The sequence below is a fragment of the Haliotis rufescens genome, unplaced genomic scaffold (assembly GCF_023055435.1).
Source record: "Haliotis rufescens isolate VD_foot unplaced genomic scaffold, xgHalRufe1.0.p SCAF_8, whole genome shotgun sequence".
In the NCBI taxonomy this organism is placed as follows: Eukaryota; Metazoa; Mollusca; class Gastropoda; order Lepetellida; family Haliotidae; genus Haliotis; species Haliotis rufescens.
The window spans coordinates 26,848,357-26,867,338 of NW_025964372.1; the positions used below are offsets into that span (position 1 = coordinate 26,848,357).

Genomic DNA, 18,982 nt, shown 5'->3' on the forward strand with positions numbered 1-18,982 from the left:
GGTGTTTAAGAGGTTATTTCTTCCCTCTGTGATGTCTGTCCTCCTCCTCCCGTTCAGGCGGGGGTTTGTTTTTCTTTCCCATGATTTTCTTCAGGTTTTTGCTCATGAAGTAGGGTTTTTCTGAGGATCCGTCGTTCTTGTCGATGTCCATTACTGGAAGTAAATAGTTGTATGCATAATTTGACAATGTTCTCACAATATGATCTATAAAATTTCATGGGACAGTGTAAATCAGTATCATTATAACCCAACATTAGAAAGTGAATATATAATCTTTTGCAGGTTGTCCATATCACATTTAGTCAATGACAATTCTACATTATTCCTATTTAATTAGGATTTTAGTTTGGTTTGTTTGTTTTTTAACGCCGCACTCAGCACTATTCCAGCTATATGACGGTGGTCTGTAAATAATTGAGTCTCGACCAGTCAATCCAGTGATTGACATCACGGGCATCAATCCACGCAATTGTAATCGATGACATGCATCAACCAAGTCAGCAACCTGACCACCCGATCCCGTTAGTCGCCTTTTACGACAAGCATAGACGCCTTTTACAGCAAGCATGGGTTGCTGAAGACCTATTCTATCACAGAATCTTCACGGGTCTGTTTAATGAGGAAATTTGGTAATGTATGTAATTGCACCTGGAATGGTACTGACCTAATTAATGGAATTATCATAGAGCCACGATTTACAAATGTGTATTACTGCTGCCCTTCTATTAGGCAACAAAAATATTTTTTAATAGGTGATGCTGTAGACATTTTTTTATATCATTTCATGAACACAGTTCACATACTGTTGATAAATGTGATTCAAATGAAACATAAATATTTGGTAGGACTTTCGTATTTCATCCAGTAAAGAAAACAGGCACACATTTTGCGATTTTCTTTTCTATAGAGTTGGCGATGATAGCTGCAAAATTGAAGATGCAGCGTTAAACGATGCGATTACTCTCACACACTCGTCTGTGGGAGCAGTAAAATTACCTGTATGTTGGCTGCGATATTTGGCTGTGGGGAAGGTGGGATGAAAGTCCAGTACTTAATTTAGCATGGCCTTATTTCACGCTATGTAATAACTTGCATGTGATGGTTACGATGACTATAGAAACTAGACGCTACTTACAGAAGCACATGAACAGTGTGTCTACTGCCATCTCGTACACACTGAAGAAACAGGAGGCGATGATGTACGTTGCCAGGATGATGATCTGAAACACAAGGCAGGAGCGTCTTAACGTTGATTGGTTAGTTTGTTGTTTTAGGCCGCACTCAGCAATATTCCAGCTATATGACGGCGGTCCGTAAATAATCGAGACTGGACCAGACAATCCAGTGATTAATATCACTGCATATGATGCATCAACCAAGTCAGGGAGCCTGACCACCCAATCCCGTTAGTCGCCTCTTACGACAAGCATAGTCGCCTTTTACGGCAAGCATGGCTTCCTGAAGACCTATTTTTTTTAGCGTGAGTCACTGAGTGGGGTTATGTACTGGAGTGTCCTTGAGAAATCATGAGAATCTTCTGATTCTGGGAGTTAAATCTACTACCGGAATCAACAGATTCAAGTGATTTCTCTGACTTAAACCATGTTATGTGTAACATAATTTTTGAATATTTGTGCATACTGGGTCAGTTTTATTTGTTTACAATGAACGTTCAGAATGGCCAATGGATGGCTCAGAATATTTTGTTTTTCCTGAACAATAGCGTGTCGTCATAATGATTTATATGCCAGCTATATTACCTGTTTTGCCACGGGCTTTCTTTGAGAGGAAATTGTTTGTTTGTTGTTTATCGCTGCATTCAGCAATATTCCAGCTATAAATGACGGCGGTCTGTAAATAATCGAGTCTGGACCAGACAATCCAGTGATTGGCATCATGAGCATCGATCCACGCAATTGGGATACGATGACATGCATCAACCAAGTCAGCGAGCCTGACCACCCGATCCCGTTAGTCGCCTCTTAAGACAAGCATTGCCATTGGTTGCTGATGACCAATTCTGACCCAATCTTCACGGACTCGGCACACATTATCTGGTACTGATAGTATTCATTATGTGAATATATCCCCATGAGATTCCAAATTAGACAAGCTGGTAGGTCCCCAGCATCCAATGTAGGAGGAAGTATTTGATGACCTGGTTAATTAGTTAAGTTCGTGAGCACACGTTTCACTCAACTGGGCAAGAAATTGAAGAAGAGTTATCCCCCTTCTCAAACCACCGTCAATGCTCTTTCGTCAAATTAAACCAGGCATTTGGCATTTCAAGGGACTCCAGGTTCTCCCACCACCGCGTGAAGGACTCTTTTTCCCCATACGTGAATCTGGTCCAATATGGGCTTTACTAGCAACTTGTGATTAACTTGACCAGTGAGTACCGTATCCCCATCTACCTGGCTCATTCGTGACCAACTCGTGTTATTCCGGGACAAGTTCCGAAAGGCGAGTGGTGACGAGGGCTACCTGGCTTGCATGGGGTACAGGGGATGTATTCTAGATCTGACCTAGAATCCTGTGATCCGAACTTACCAGTATCTAGTATACAACTTACAATTATAGGCACGAAGTAGAAGTTCAGGGCAGGTGTGTAGGTCCTCAAGAAGGATATCCGCCCATCGAAGAAGAAAAATGACATCACTCCTATAAAATCAAGTAATGATTGAATTAGTATTTTTCAACAATTTCAGGCTTTTTTTAAACAAACTCAAATCTTTGGGTGATTTCGACTTTCAGTTGTTAAGTGAGAGATTCATCATAACCACCATGGGCTAAAGAATTTCATTGAAAATCAGGAATTGTTTGATGTCACCATTTGTCACAATGTACACTCTATTCACCTTGCATTCCATATTGTGAAAGATCGGAACACCGCTTCACAATGCGATCGTACAGCTACGACTGTCGAGGTATTAATGAGTGAGAATGGTTTTATGCCTCAATTTAACAATGTTCCAGCAATATCAGGGCGAGGACACCTTGGCTCTGATCCACCAAGTGACAGTAGCGTTACGACTGTCGTAAGTCTATGTTAAAGTATGGGAGTTACGATCGTCTTAGCTCTACGACAGCTTTGTGGAACGGGGCCCTTGAATAGGTTAGGCGCATTGTACCCATGTGGGGAATCGAACCCACGTTGTCGGCGTGATGAGATAACGGTATTTATCCCCACCACCGCGCTAAGTAAGGTAGTTAGACTTAGTGGTGAGGTCGCTTTGAGGATTTGGAACTTACCTACAGCGCCAACAACCACCAGTTTCGCGATGAACAACAGGAAATTCGTCACCTTGTCAACAACTGCCACTCTAGAAAGAAAAACGAAAACAATTTCGCTAATTAAAACTAAATTGAGCATTAACTTCATATGAAAAGGTTCATAGACGGGGCCTCGATTCTGACATTCAGTTTCCAGACTGTCCAGATTGAAGTTGATTCCAAATGAATGAAAAAGTTACCATGGGAACTGCTTCATGTGATATCACATTAATGGCGAAACCCATCTTGTTCTGAAAGCAACCGTCTACATATATTAGTATACAACAGGAATTAACTCAATATAGATTTGTTTATAGGAATGAAGGCATGTACTTACCGAACTATGTTTTCCAGAATCAGCACAAATGCCTTTTTAGCTCCCATGCAAAAGTTTTTGCCATACACAGCAGTCTGAAAGTATGTCGTTATATCAGGTGTACTCTCAATGTTAGAGAAACAGTATTAAAATATAACATCTGCCTATATGAATGAAAAATCGCATATAAGTGAGTGAGAATGGTTTTACGCTGCTTTTAGCAATATTCCAGCAATATCATGGCGGGGGACGCCAGAAATGTCTTCACACATTGTACCCAGTGAGTCTGGTTTTGCGCCGTTTTTAGAAATATTCCAGCAATATCACAACGGGGAACACCAGAAATTGGCTCCCATGAATTGAACACAGGTTTCCGGCGTGACGAGCAAACGCTTTAACCAATAGGCTACCCCACCGCCCCAAATCCGGTTTTGAAATCGTGATGTGCATAGTAGGTGGGAATTCGCAAGCTGAACGTTTTGTCGGCAGCCATGCTGTAATATTACAATTGAGTACAAAGTCTACCTGCATGTCTACAGAACTATGGTTCCAAGCATCACACATTTATAGCTTATTTTTGTTTCACATACACACAAAGCAAATATAACTGTTGGATAGATTACTCCGCAACTTACCAAAATGTAAGCATTTTTATTCAACAATTTCAAGAATTTCTCCAAACACCAGAAGCAGCATTTCAGGCATCTACAAGGAAAACATAAAATGAATTTATTATTATCGATAAAATAAAATATAAGTCATTTTAAGTGAGTGAGTTAAAAGTTCATTCAACATCGAGAACGGTGTGGAGATCGAAAACATGTCATCAACGCATCATCACCTTACCACTAATCAGACGAATAACAACAGTAATATTTCCCACGCTGGGCCATATAGGCCGGTGGTCCACGTTATTCCCACAGGGGCTTACAGCACCTCTGGCTCCGCTCCACAAAGCGATCTTAGCATTAAGATGATGTATGTCTATGATAAAGTAAAAGGGAAACAGAAAAGATCGCTTTGTGGCCCAGGTTCCTTCAGGGACCCCAGTATAATTTTGAGTGCATAAAAACAAATGTGCGGAAGTCTTTTAGTGCCATTTTTAAAAAATAATAATTTCAAAGCTCAAAGTTAGATAATTAGTTGAAATGTATAACTTGAAATTTCAACTTATGTATCAATAAATTTCAACTTTGATCTTGAAATTTCAAGATACATACTTAGTTGACATTTCAAGATGCTATATTGAAATTTCCTGATGCTATGTTAGAATTTCAATCATAAGTTAACATTTCAAGATACATACCAAGTTGACATTTCAAGACAATGATCTTGAAATTCCACGATAAAAGGTTGAAATTTTAAGATTTTAACTTGAATTTTCAACGTATGTATCTTGAAATTTCAACTTAGCATCTTGAACTTAGTATCTTGAATTTCAAGAGAAAAAAAAAATTAAGTTGCCCTAAAATGCTTCCTTACAAATGTTTTTGGGGCACATGTTTTTTTCAAACGTGTGACGTGGGCTGGGGTAGGCCTTTTCGTTAGTGCTAAAAAAGATGCGCTTTTCATTTTTCCCCCACCAAGAATAACTAAAAAACCCATCTGGGAACACATTGAGCTCGGCTCTTTGATACAAACGGATTTAAAGTGACGCATCGATACCAGAGAAACGTGCCATTTTATAACCTGCAATACTTCATTACTCTGGCTACTTTAACTCACTTGATGAAGAACTTCCCCACGGGGTTTTCTGTCCCCTTCAGCTTGTGGTCGATGTATTCTAACGCCACCCGGATCATCTGTACAATCGCGATGATCAGCGAACCAAACGCCAGGGTTCCAAGGTGGTATCTGTAAAAGACAACGTCACAATTCTGTACATATTATAAAAAAAAAATGAACTCGCTAGTTAGAGCATTCATTTGTATACTTGTAATGTTGGTATGCATCCTTCATTATCCTGCGTGCTTAAAGCCCAGTTAAGTTAATGTGGTCGAGCCTTGTGGTACTGAGCCGAGGTCTGGTCAGTATCTGAGGACCCATGAAGATCCGGGGTAGAATAGGTCTTCAGCAACCCATGCTTACCGTAAAAGGCGACTATGCTTGTCGTAAGAGGCGACTAACGGGATCGAGTGGTCAGGCTCGCTGACTTGTTTTGATGCATGTCATCGTATCCCAATTGCGTGGCTCGATGCCGATGATGTCAATTACTGGACTGTCTGGTCGAGACTCCATTATATACAGACCGCCGTCACATAGGTGGAATATTGCTGAGTGCGGCGTTGAACAAAAAGCAAACAGTACCTGAGTGTCCGCCATAATGACCCGAGGAGGGGGAAGGTTGGGATGTCCTTCTTCTTGTCCCAAGCCCAGTAGTAGGAGGCGAACGCTCCGGCCAGGGTCATCTGACCAAAGGCCACGACAAAGTTGACCAACCAGAAGAACATGAACACGTTGTAGATCTGCAGGTAGATGGTGTAGCTGAAAAGAGGGAAGGTTGAGTTGGAATTTCACATGAAAACTAAACTGCCGGGCAAACGAACGTGTGCGGCGACGGTTGATCAGATTGAACCAAAGGAGAAACGGTCACTCGATGGTGATGTATTTTATAGTAAACCATTGTTACAGTCATAACTGCTGAGGATTATACAACCGTGTCTTGTACTTGCTTGAGATTAATATTGTATCAATATTGTATGTTATTGTATATACTGGTATTATCGTTGTGTTTTGTTGGCAGTGTTTCGGAGACTGTTCTCAGCCTGGTAACATTTTGATAAAATCCAATTTTCAGGTGCATACTTTCTTTTGTCCGGCAGTGTACGTCATTGAGGATAGATTTCAGGTGATTCCTGGTTGCTTTGGGTATTTTAACATACTTCAACTTTGAACTTTATAATAATGAATTGTATTTGTGGATCCGGACGAAGGGTTTCGGAAATAATGAAGTATGGGTGCCGAGTAATGACCCTTGTTTTTATATTACGATTTAGAGTAGTAAGCGTCCGGAAGGTTGAATTAACGAGGTCCGTATTAACGAGGTTTCAGTATGTACTAATTCATCTTTTGTCGTAAACGGATGTAAGTTATTCATGAACTGAATGGTGCCATTCTGTGTCGAGTATTTAGTGAATGAAGCCGTGCATTCTTTCCATCTAGCCATTATGTGAGTGTTTGTAGATACTCACTCTCCGCCATTGTATCGCAGTTTTGTACAGAAATCTCCAAGCGAGGTGTTCGTAGTTGGCAAAATCTGAAACGTAAATGGTACCGGTAATTTAATACCTATATTGTACTTATTCTACATCATGAGGCCTTGATATGGTGTTGAATGTGAAATAGCGGTATCCATGTTAACAGGAATTCGAAGAACTGGTGTATCACGTTTTAAGAACTTTAGTATAGCACAGTCTGTTATATTCATAACAATTGTACATTACAAAATATTTGAGAATATTCTATTTGTTGATCATTGTCATATATACCAGCGTGAAATTATTATCCAGAGAAAACAAATACGTGCCTGTTGGTCACAAGCCAAATCTATGAGATTTGTCTTCTGTACTGCGGTTGGGTCTATGGTGCCATTGGGAAACGTGACGTTAAGGGCTGACGTATTCTGGTTCCGTCCCACACTGGCGAGATAGCTGAATGAACGTTAAGTCAATCATCATAGGTGAGGTTAAATTGGGTTTAACGTCGCGTCCAAGATTATTGCACTTATATTGTCAATCATAATAGTTTTGCTACCACCTTTACTTGGGAAACAATCGTTTTTAATAATTTCTTGTATTGACTGACAGGCCGTGACAAACCGGCAAACCAAACTCAGTCACTCATTCCATGAGCGTCACAAAAGGACACACAACACTCACTCACTCCATGAGCGTCACTGCCCGTGAAGATGCCGATACTTGCCGTATCATAGGTGACTATGCTTGTCCATGTGTTAGAAGACATACATTTTCTGGTATAATGCGAACTAACCAATTACATTAAACAAATGAAGATATATAATGTAGTATGTAAGAGGCGACTAACGGGATCGGGTGGTCAGGCTCGCTGACTTGGTTGATGCGTGTCATCGATCCCAATTGCGTGGATCGATGCTCATGATAGTATCACTGGATTGTCTGGTCCAGATTCGGTTATTTACAGACCGCTGTCATATAGCTGGAATGTTGCTGAGTGCGGCGTAAAACAACCATTAGCGTCACTAAAGGATACACAGCTATAGTCGCCCACACGGAAATGACCACCATCTGGAGAACAAACGGGATGATCGGCCACAGCAGTGTGAAGATCATGTTGCCTACAGCCCTGAAATAGAATAATTCTGATTAAATGAACGTTGTAAGTATCGTGAGAAGAAAACATTTTTTCTTGTTAACGAAAAGTAATAAATGAATCTGAACAATTAGATGCCCTTGATAGAAGGACATTAAGGCGAAATCTTTGAGATTCAATGAAGTCGATTCTGGTCCCCAAAAGCTATAATGTACCTCTCATCAGCCAATTGGAGTTCATGAAAGTTATATGAATTCTTTTTTTAAAAATTACCACTATCCGAATCCACGCGTTAATACTATCTATGTATATATCGTGCTGGCATACATTGTCTTACCCATTCCGTCAATCGTCTCCACATATTCCGTAGTTTCAAACTGTTGTTTCTAATAGTATAAGTGACCCGAGAAGATCCGGGGTAGGTCTTCAGCTACCCATGCTTGCCGTTAAAAGCGGCTATGCTTGTCGTAAGAGGCGACTAACGGGATCGGGTGGTCAGGCTCGCTGACTTGGTTGATGTATCCCAATTGGGTGGATCGATGCTTATGATGTCAATGATTGGATTGTCTGGTCCAGACTCGATTATTTACAGACCGACGTCATATAGCTGGAATATTGCTGAGTGCGGCGTTAAGCAACAAACAAACAAACAAACATAACAGTATTAGTAGGCAGGACCGTATTTATCATACCCCTGAATTGAACAATAATGAATACTAGAGCTATCGTGTCGACATACAAAAACATACATTCTGTTATCTAATGAATCGGCAAACATATTCCCTTGCAAGAAAGTGGCTGCAAATATAAAAACTCTGTACCAACCTGCTGCCTTCCTCGATGAGAGCAATGGCGATCCTGATTCTCTGGATGAGGAAGAGAAAGATGAGGAAGACGATGAGGAAGATTATTCCTGCTGTGATGCCTGTAGAAGATAGAATGAGGTGACGGATATATACACTTTGTCACCCGGAACATACCCTTCACAACGTTATATCACTGTGGGTGTTATATTGTCGGTATTATCTTGCTTGTCGGCAGTAAATTGTCATATCTACTACATGTGCTTAGTAAAACTATATACAACTTGTCAATATTACTCTTGAACAGTTTGATAAAATGTGAAATGTACACCTAAAAGAAAGTAAAAATGTGAAAAGATTTTTTATTTTTATGTATACCGTGGATCTCCCAATATATGCATGTAACATTGTTCCCATTTTGATTAATGTCTTAAATACTACCAATACCCGCTGAAACATTGATACAAAAATCACTGCATGTTGAGAGTCAGTGACCCAGAGAAATGAAGAAAGTAATTGAAGGAGTAGTCAAATAAATATCCCCGTGATGGTTGCATCATGGTTACAAAACAGTAGATATTCGATATATTTCAATATATCAATATGAGTATGTCAAAAACACTATGCATTTCGGCACATAATTAATACAAAATACGATTTTTCAAAATGGCTCATTTATATGGGAATATATACTGAGCACAGCTTAAATTTTACCCCAGTATATAGTTATCGCCGATGGAACTTGGGTTCCCAATAGGTTCGGTGACTGAGGCATATTTTCGGTGTCCCCCAACGTGACATTTCTGTAGTACTCCAACACACGCACAATACAAATTTCAAATTTCTACTTAAATAATTATGATTTTTTATTTGATTAAACATTATTATTTTCTTAGTTTATCAAAATGCCAGGACGTAGAATCGCAAATGATTACGCTGACAAAAAAGGCATAGGCACTGTGAAAATTAAGTTCACATTTAGGGTCATGTGATGAAGCAGTGTGGTGGACAATCTTACCCAAACCAAGATAGAATTTATCTTTCGCAAAATCCATCTGTATGACAGCGATGTGGAAAGAGAAGGTTTCGGCGCTGCCCTTGGTCTCGAGATACATGTAGATGCCGAACACCGCGCCTACAACACATAGACACCTTCAGCATACATGGAGGAAAATAATAGCTGTGTTTTATTTATATTACTTAAACAACATTGAACCTTGGTCTTGTGTGCCGGGAATCTGACCGATCGGGTTGCAGGTGATGTGTGTGTTTGTTGTTTAACGCTGCATTCAGCAATAGTCCACCCTTAAATAATCGAGTCTGGACCAGACGATCAAGTGATCAACAACGCTGACTTTGTGTGCTGGCGATTAGGTGCCCCACTCTGTCAGTGTGGGTCCGAATCCTGGATGGGACTCAACCAAAAACAGCACGAGAATCTGTACTTTACTCAGAAAGTGTTATCCCAAATTTAACATTTGTTACATTTGACCACTTTCTAAATGGCATTGTGTTCATAATCAAGTGATCGATATTATGAGCAAGGACCCACGTCGTCGGGGTATGATGACACACATCACTTGGTTGATGCATGCTATCGTATCCTTATTGCGTAGATCGTTGCTCATGGCATCGATCACTGGATTTTTTACAGACCGCAGTCGGATATACGTAGCTGGAATTATGCTGAGTGCGGGGTTAAATAACAATCCAGCAAACAGAAATATGAACTCGTATTAAATTATACTAAATAAAAAATGTCATTAACGGTTGTGTATATGTATATATCGTTTAAGTTCATTTCGTGTTAGATTTAACAAATACATAGTAAACAACAACAAACATACTGTCTTGCCAAATCTCCCACTGTCAACCATCCTTGATAATACAGTGTCTTATATCACCATTGATTATGATTGAAATTATTATTATTATTATTATTATTGACACAGTACCTCCGGCAAAAAGAAGGACAAAGGCGACAACCGTCACCCACACCATCACCCCCGCGATCCATCGCATCAGCACAATCCATATAAGGGATATCAGGCACGCCAGGCAGAGGGCGCTGTGGAGGCAAGCAAGGTGTCCGCATTTTAGAAATATTTGTGTTAAAAAAATAATGTATTCCACAGAATCATTACTGGAACTGAACAAGGATGACACATATACCGTTACTGGGTGAGTGAACGGTTTCATGTCTCAGTCGGCAATATTACAGTGACCTGTAAGTCTGACCAGTGGTTGACCGCATGAGCACAGACCAATACTGTTGAGAGCCCGAAGACACAAAATCATCCAGTGGCCCGTTCCAAAACATGATCTTAGCGTTGCCGTATGAGAGTTACGACCATCTTAGGGCCCATGTTACACATTACAACCAGTCGGTCCTCTTTAGTACTAAATAGTTTAAGAAAAGGAAAAACTTATAATCTTGCTCAGATTTTTATACCAAATAATTGTTCGCTGGTCAGGTTCTAAAACAATGGGTTTTCCTCGCCCTTTCATCGCAGTATAGGGGCGGTCGGGTAGCCTCGTGGTTAAAGCGTTCGCTCGTCACGCCGAAGACCCGGGTTCGATTCCCGACATGGGTACAATGTGTGAAGCCCATTTCTGGTGTCCCCCGCCGTGATATTGCTGGAATATTGCTAAAAGCGGCGTAAAACCATACTCACTCATTCATCGCAGTATGAATTGTCAATGCAAAAGAATAAACAGTCTAGATTATCCGCCAAACAGATTCCATGCCACAGAAACAAATGTGCATCAAAACAGTGTCAGGCCGTATTTTGTATTGTAATCTTACGAGCTTCTTTTTGTTACAGTGACCCCGGTTAGAATAACTCCCTACAACTCTACTGCTTGTAGGAAGCGATACAATTGTATCGGGTAGGCAGGTTTGATCGTACCCCGACATTACTTGACTGGATTATCTGTCTCCCGATTAGATTGTTTAAAGGCCGCTGTAATATAGTTGGAAAATTCCTGACTGAAATTTAAAATTAATGTAGAGTGACAACCATTAGACAAGGTCTAATGGTAGAGCGTCCGCCCGGAGAGCGGAAGGTCCGGGGTTAGATCCCAAGCCGCGTCATACCATACCAAAAGACGTTAAAAGATGGTACTTGGTGTTACCCTGTCTGGCGCTCGGCATTAAGGCGCTAAAACAAGGACTGGTCGGTTCGGAGTCAGTATACTGTGTCTGAGTTGGGTATTCATGTTAAACTGCGGCATGGTATCTCAGTGTGCTAGCACTATAAATCGGCATCAGTCCGGACTAGTACAAGCAGCCACACATACACACATACACGTGCATGCACGTCGCTATATAAGTGCAATAATCTTGGACGCGACGTTAAACCCCAATTCACCTCACCTCACCTCACCTCACCTCACCTCACCTCACAAGAGTATGAAGGGATGCACTCACATTAAGATCATCCACCAGGTTGTCTGCACATCAGCTATGGCCTTCTCCCCGTACTGCTTGGCTTGCAAAAAAATGTCAAACACCCTGGAAGATAATTGTAATAATGTAAACCTTGCCTGGCATGTACAGCATATGTCATATATAGCATGGCGAAAGTGAAGATGCATGTCATTCAAGATCACAAATAAGTCAACAAGAAAACGCTGATGCAAGGCATTAACGCTGTCACAAACCCTTTGTTCGTCAAATTAAATGTACAATTTAATAATTTCCCCATGTTAAAACAATGTGAACAATATTGGTTCCAATTCATACCCTGATTTACATTTCACACCATGGTTTTAAGTACAATGCGATTACGCCACTTACATACTGAATTCGAAAAACAAATCATTGTCCTTCCACGGTAAATGAAAACAGTAGCCTATTATTCCGCTTGTCGTGAACCATCACTTAGACACTGTCTACCTCTCGATATTGCGGCATAAATGACATGCATTTCAGTGTTCAAATACAGTAAACTACGGTTATAACGAACACGCTTATAACGAACTGACGGATATAACGAACTTACTTTTTGGTCCCGACTATTTGCTGTAGTTATGCTGTATATATGCTTATAACGAACTACGGTTATAACGAACTAAACTTAGAAGTCCCTTTGAGTTCGTTATAACCGTACTTTACTGTACTGTCAACTAACAACAGGAATGTTAAGAACCTACGGTTATGACGAACTCAAAGGGACCTCTAATTTTAGTTCGTTATATGGGATTGCTGGAACGTATCAGTTGAAACACTTTGGCTATTGTTTAGTACTTACTGTGATGCTTTTTGTAGAGTCGTTCCATTAATTACACCGCTCATTCCAGTCAGGTTCACGTTGTTTCCTTTCCCGTCTACCAAGACACTTTCGCCAAGCTTTAGTAAGTCGTCGATAGGCAAGCATCGTTGAACAACTATAACATAGCAACAGGGTACTAACTGCAAGTACTGCTTGTGACACAAGAACTCCCTGTCGAACAGAGAGATGTTGAGACTTGTTTTTATTTTTAAACTGACATTGTCAAAGCAACAAACTAATAAATACACTTAAATGCAAAGTTTTGTATATACGCACGTTAATTCTAAGATGCTTCGCTAAAAGAGCCGACAGTACCTTATCTTGCGATAAACTATAAAAGTTGGTAAAAATGTATTAATATTATCGTCCATAAACCAAAAAAGACGGTATTATTGTCAGTGAATCACATCATGAACGTTGTTCTACGCAAATGGGACGACGCGCATCAACCAAGTCAGCGAGCCTGACCATCCGATCCCGTTAGTCACCTCTTGGGTTGCTGAAGACCCATTCTAACTCTCTTCTCGGGGACACTTGAAACTGAAGGTGAATGACTTGTTCCCTATATTAATGAGCCAGAATGGTGCTCGGGGACACGGGTTCAATTGTATTTAAACATCTTACTCAAGGAGAAGTACCTACCCGATCTACTCTTAAGATAATACGGAGCACACTCTTGGTCGATGATAAGCTTGTGTATATCCTGGAAGGGAATATAGATGATGTATACTTTTTAAAAAAAAATAATAGAGATGAGTACAGAAATTATATTTTTCACAGAAAAATTATATATGTCATTCACATTTCAAATCATGGGAGTATCTTTTGATAATAATATTTTTTTTTAATATTAACAATACCATTTGCATATAATTGCCTTCTTTTTCAGTGTATACATATAAATAGCCATATTATATTTTTATGTATTCTACATATACATGTTCTAACATCTTACCTTGGTTTTATCAACGCCGTCTTTACATATCATATCTGATTTATCTCCAAATGTGGACTGAAAAAACGCATAGTTGACATCTGGACACTTCGATACACACACCTGTAAAACAGAAAGCGGTTCATTATAAAACCAAATCGGAACTGGCATATCAGACAAAGCATACGTTACCAAATCAGCGTTGCTCGTGATAATGTCTGTTATTTTGATATAAGGAGGAAAACACTTACGTTATAAGACTATGATTAAAGAACCAGGGAAAATGATAGCTCACATATCCCATTTTTCACAAGGAGTTTTCTTTAGAAATAATCAGTGATCCAGGATCAACCTATAGCTGCTAATTCACACATTATTTATAAGATTTTTCACTTTCATCGATTTGCTTTTGCGCCTTTGAGCAGGAATTTTCAAAGAATTCCAAAATGTCCAATTGAATTGTACTCACTTGTGGCGTAGGGCATCCATTGACGACCACCCCCGGGCCGAGACGTGCGCACTGCACAAGGTCGAAGAAGAACAGGTAAGGCCTCCCCCTGATGGCAGTAAGGAATATTTGTAGTCGTGGCACGTACTTCTTTAGACATATGTATCCAAGGCTCGTACATTAGTGGATGGTTAAAGCCTTGTGGTTAACGCATGGTTAAAGCGTTCGCTCATCACACTGACGACCCAGTTCGATTCCCCAAATGGTACAATGTGTGAAGCCCATTTCCAGTGTCCCCTGGCGTTACATTGCTTGAATATTGCTAAACGTAAAATAATATTCACTCACTCACTGGGACCAGACCCATTATTTGTAATGGATGACGAGTTCAATCAGATAAAGTCAAGCTCCAGACATGATGCCACATGTGAACACCAGACATTGTTCAGTATTTGGCTGATTGATTCATCTACATTAAATGTGTATTTGTAATGACTCGGTTGAAACCTGCTAGGTATGCTAGTTTACAGTATCTCTCTCGGGTAACCGTGACCAGTGACAGAAACTAAAGTGAGTGAATGAGTATGGTTTACACCGTTTTTTAGCAATATTTCAGAGATATCATGAGACCCGTGAAGATCCGGGGTAGAATAGGCCTTCAGCAACTCGTAAAAGGCGACTATGCCTGTCGTAAGAGGCGACTAACGGGATCGGGTGGTGAGGCTCGTTGACTTGGTTGAAGCATGTCATCGATCCCAATTGCGTGGCTCGATGCGCATGACATCAATCACTGAATCGTCTGGTCCAGACTCGATTATTTTGCAGACCGCCGTCATATAGGTGGAATATTGCTGAGTGCGGCGTTAAACAACAAACAAACAAACAAACAAATCATGGGGGAGAATAGCAGAGAACCCATGTGGGGATTCGAACCTTGGCCTTCGACGTCGAAACTAAAGATGAAAGAGACCTTGCCATAACTGTTAACAAATAAAATACCACCAAACATCAACGACAATAGAACAGCACCTATGTATTCCGAAGCATTTTGAAAAACTTACTTCTGGTTCCCAAATCCACACGTTTCGCCATTTGAGTTCTGCGGATAGAGTAGGGCACTGGGGTTGCCTAGGGCATATGCTGCAAAACAATTATTACTAGTTATTCTCAATAACATACGGTAATGAACCGTTCGTCAGGAAACGAAAGCATCAATTTTCAACATGTAATCCTTTATAGGGAACACAGTCAGTGAATAGATAGAATAGGTCTTCAGCAAGCCATGCTTGCCGTAAGAAGCGATCATGCTTGCCGTAAAAGGCGACTATGCTTGCCGTAGGAGGCGACTATGCTTGGCGTAAGAGGCGACCATGCTTGTCGTAAGAGGCGACTATGCTTGCCGTAAGAGGCGACTATGCTTGCCGTAAGAGGCGACTATGCCTGCCGTAAGAGGGGAGTCAGGCTCACGGACTGAGTTGATAAATGCCATCGTATCCAAATTGTGTAGATAGATGTTCATGGCATCAATCAATGGATTGTCGGGCCCAGACTCGATTACTTACAGACCGCTGTCATGTAGCTGGAATATTGCTGACTGGGGCGTTAAACAACAAACAAACATTGTATTCAGATAAGTGAATAATAATTAGGGAAGCAATACGACCATATATTTTGTTCGCGAAATATACATAAAATACCCCAAATACTGCGTCCTATACGCAAAGAAATTCTGAATCGGAAACGCATAATTCTCATTGACTCCTATGGTACGCATCAAGGATGATTGAATCATTAAACTCATCAAATTTGTAGACTGCATGTTACAATTAACTGACATGAAATGCACTCGAAATGCGTCACTGGTTGGGTTTCATCAATTATGACATTGAAATTTCCTTTCGCAGTGGGTTTTAACCCCTGAGCATGGTTATGACATAACATGGTTATCATATGACATCACTACTCAAGTAAAATTCCTGAAAATCAAAAGAAGCGTACCCCCATGTTATGCCTAGAGTACCCTCAAAATGATCATTGAAATCCCCTGGACTCGAAAATAGAAAGACCCGGGTAAATCCACGAATGGTACCAGGTATGGTATGCTTACCAAAATAGGCCACGACGACCAGTCCGCTGATGAAGACAAAGAACAAGAGACAGCAGATGATGTCTGTGCATGATCTGGGGACATCAATGTTCATACAATCGTTATAGGTACAGGGCAACATACAGACATGTGTTCTGTGGCTCACCTTACTGAGGCTGAATTGCTAAAGTGGTGATTTTAGGCACACACGGGAAATAAAAATACAAAGAATTGCATTATCTATGTTTGGACTTGCTTTATTTTATCAATATGCAATAACGTTTTTTTAAATTTCTTTCAAGTTGCAAAAAGCATTGTATAAAAGATGGATGGAGATAGATAAGTGCCTAAAGAAAGAAATTGGTGAAGACAATGACGTTATTCACAGCATCAGTTAACGTTTGGTTGACACACCATAGGTGGTGGTAATAAGTAGTATAATGCTTCGTTTAATTACTTTAGAAATAGCTCATTAAACAAGCTAGAGAATATTCTTTTTACAGCTTTATATTTGACAAGGTATAACATAAGTCCACAGGAAGTGGAAGTATAACGATTCGCTCTGTAGCATTGCTGACGTGATACAAAACCAATTGTTGACGTAAATTACAGACAGTATTGTTGACGTAAATTACAAACAACATAGGTGACGTAAATTACAGACAGTATTGTTGACGTAAATTACAAACATCATTGTTGACGTAAATTACAGACAGTATTGTTGACGTAAATTACAGACAGTATTGTTGACATATTGTGTAATGTAGTCACAATAGTGACGACATCATATTTATAGAAGACAATACTCCTGAATAGTGGATAACAAAGATAACGTTGCTATTGTTTATTAAAGTGTCGCCCAAATCAAGGGGGCATGGGTGATCATGTTGTTTGTATCGCTTGGCAGAATTGCATCTCGTAGGGGTACCATGAATGTAAAATCATTGGTTCGAATCTTAGATTCTTGGTTTGTCAGTACCATACACGTGCTCATTTCACCAAACTTGTAAATGTTTTAGACCTGCATCACTTCGGGCTTTCCTAAGTACGGCACGTCGTGATATGATTGAAATTCTGTTTATAGCGGTACAGAAACAGAACTCACTCACTCCTAATAATTTACGTATCTAGTAATATCACTAAGACAACTACACTCTTATAATCTCTATTTATGCTTTACAATGTTTGTCATAATTGGCATATAAAACCATGTTTCCCAAGAAATGTACTCAACATAAAGGTCACAATGCTATGCGTATGTAAAGCTGAGTACCCGCCGTGATATTGCTGGATTATTGCTAAAACCATACTCACTCACCATGGGCGGATACATCTTTTTGAAAAGGGGTGTGGGGGGTGGGGGTGTGTGGACAATTAAGGTCTATTTATTGTCTTTGGTGGTAATTTATACAGAAATAAAGATTTTTTTCGAAATAAAAGGGGTGGGGGGTGTGCGCACCCCCTTCTGTATCCGCCCATGCTCACTCACTCACTCACTCACTGTAGCTGAGTACTGGTGAAGAAGCGTAACAGACAGCAGTTAACCACCAAAGAAATAACCTTCCAAACGGATGTGATTTTTAATGCTTCACGTATAAAATAAGTAAACAACTTACGGGGCAACATTTGGCAGCTAGCTATACATCTTTTAGAACTGTTAGTGCAAAAAAAGCGGCCCAATATTCAATTCAAACCCCCGATGAACGAACTCTTCAAAGCGAAATGCGTCTGGGCCGTCTGTGCCCCCGTGGCGGTAACCCGTCGCTGAATGAGTATAGTAATATGGCGCATTTAGTACCAACACTTCGCTTTACTCATTCTACCCATATTGGGAGCTGAACCTGGTCTTCGGAGGAGTGACGAGTGAACGTCTTTACCACTTAGCTACCAACTTACCTGTTTTTAATCGGGCCTTTCTTTGATGGGTCATACTCGTCCTTGGCTGCAATAAAGACAATGATGTTAAGGTACAATATGCAGTCATACATTCATTATCATTCGGATGGTTCTGATGACAATTATGGTTCTCTTGGCTTCGACAATCCACAAAATACCGAACACATCTAATATAAGAATACCGCTATAATATAACTATTACACTACCTGCTACCCGCTGTGCATTGGTATTAATCTTGCTAACAGAATTGTTTGTTTGTTTGTGTGTTTTTGTTTGTTTGTCATCACACTCCAGGGAGAATCATGAGCATCGATTTACGCAACTGGGATCCGATGACATCCACCAAGCAAATCATCGAGTCTGACTACCTGATTCCGTTAGTCCCCTCCTACGACGTACATAGGTTACTGAAGACCAATTTCTATCCGGCGATTAGGAGACTCTAAGAATGTGGGTATGTGGGAATCCCGGATGGGATTCAATTAAAAAAATACTAGAATTTGTACTTTACTAAGAGTGTGAGTGAGTGAGTTCGGTTTTACGCCGCTTTGAGCAATATTCCAGCAATATCCCGGCGGGGGACACCAGAAATGGGCATCACACATTGTACCCATGTCGGGAATCGAACCCGGGTCTTCGGCGTGACGAGCTAACGCTTTAA

General features: G+C 40.4%; 1 protein-coding gene across 2 annotated transcripts in view; it reads right to left on the reverse strand.

Moving 5' to 3' along the window:
* LOC124143463 (choline transporter-like protein 2) overlaps nt 1–18,982 on the reverse strand; it is a 37,246-nt gene continuing 18,264 nt past the window's right edge. For both annotated transcript variants that reach the window (XM_046512447.2, XM_046512448.2), the window contains 22 exons: nt 18,321–18,366; nt 16,446–16,519; nt 15,400–15,478; nt 14,360–14,447; nt 13,912–14,013; nt 13,599–13,659; nt 12,936–13,071; nt 12,113–12,196; nt 10,638–10,750; nt 9,701–9,817; nt 8,705–8,804; nt 7,820–7,912; nt 7,116–7,239; nt 6,781–6,845; nt 5,897–6,073; nt 5,315–5,443; nt 4,225–4,294; nt 3,611–3,684; nt 3,253–3,323; nt 2,573–2,661; nt 1,136–1,220; nt 1–153 (listed from right to left, as the gene is read on the reverse strand). In XM_046512447.2, coding sequence (XP_046368403.2) covers nt 14–153; nt 1,136–1,220; nt 2,573–2,661; nt 3,253–3,323; nt 3,611–3,684; nt 4,225–4,294; nt 5,315–5,443; nt 5,897–6,073; nt 6,781–6,845; nt 7,116–7,239; nt 7,820–7,912; nt 8,705–8,804; nt 9,701–9,817; nt 10,638–10,750; nt 12,113–12,196; nt 12,936–13,071; nt 13,599–13,659; nt 13,912–14,013; nt 14,360–14,447; nt 15,400–15,478; nt 16,446–16,519; nt 18,321–18,366 — 2,117 coding nt within the window. In that variant the 3' untranslated portion in view covers nt 1–13. The remainder of the gene's footprint in view (nt 154–1,135; nt 1,221–2,572; nt 2,662–3,252; nt 3,324–3,610; nt 3,685–4,224; nt 4,295–5,314; nt 5,444–5,896; nt 6,074–6,780; nt 6,846–7,115; nt 7,240–7,819; nt 7,913–8,704; nt 8,805–9,700; nt 9,818–10,637; nt 10,751–12,112; nt 12,197–12,935; nt 13,072–13,598; nt 13,660–13,911; nt 14,014–14,359; nt 14,448–15,399; nt 15,479–16,445; nt 16,520–18,320; nt 18,367–18,982) is intronic.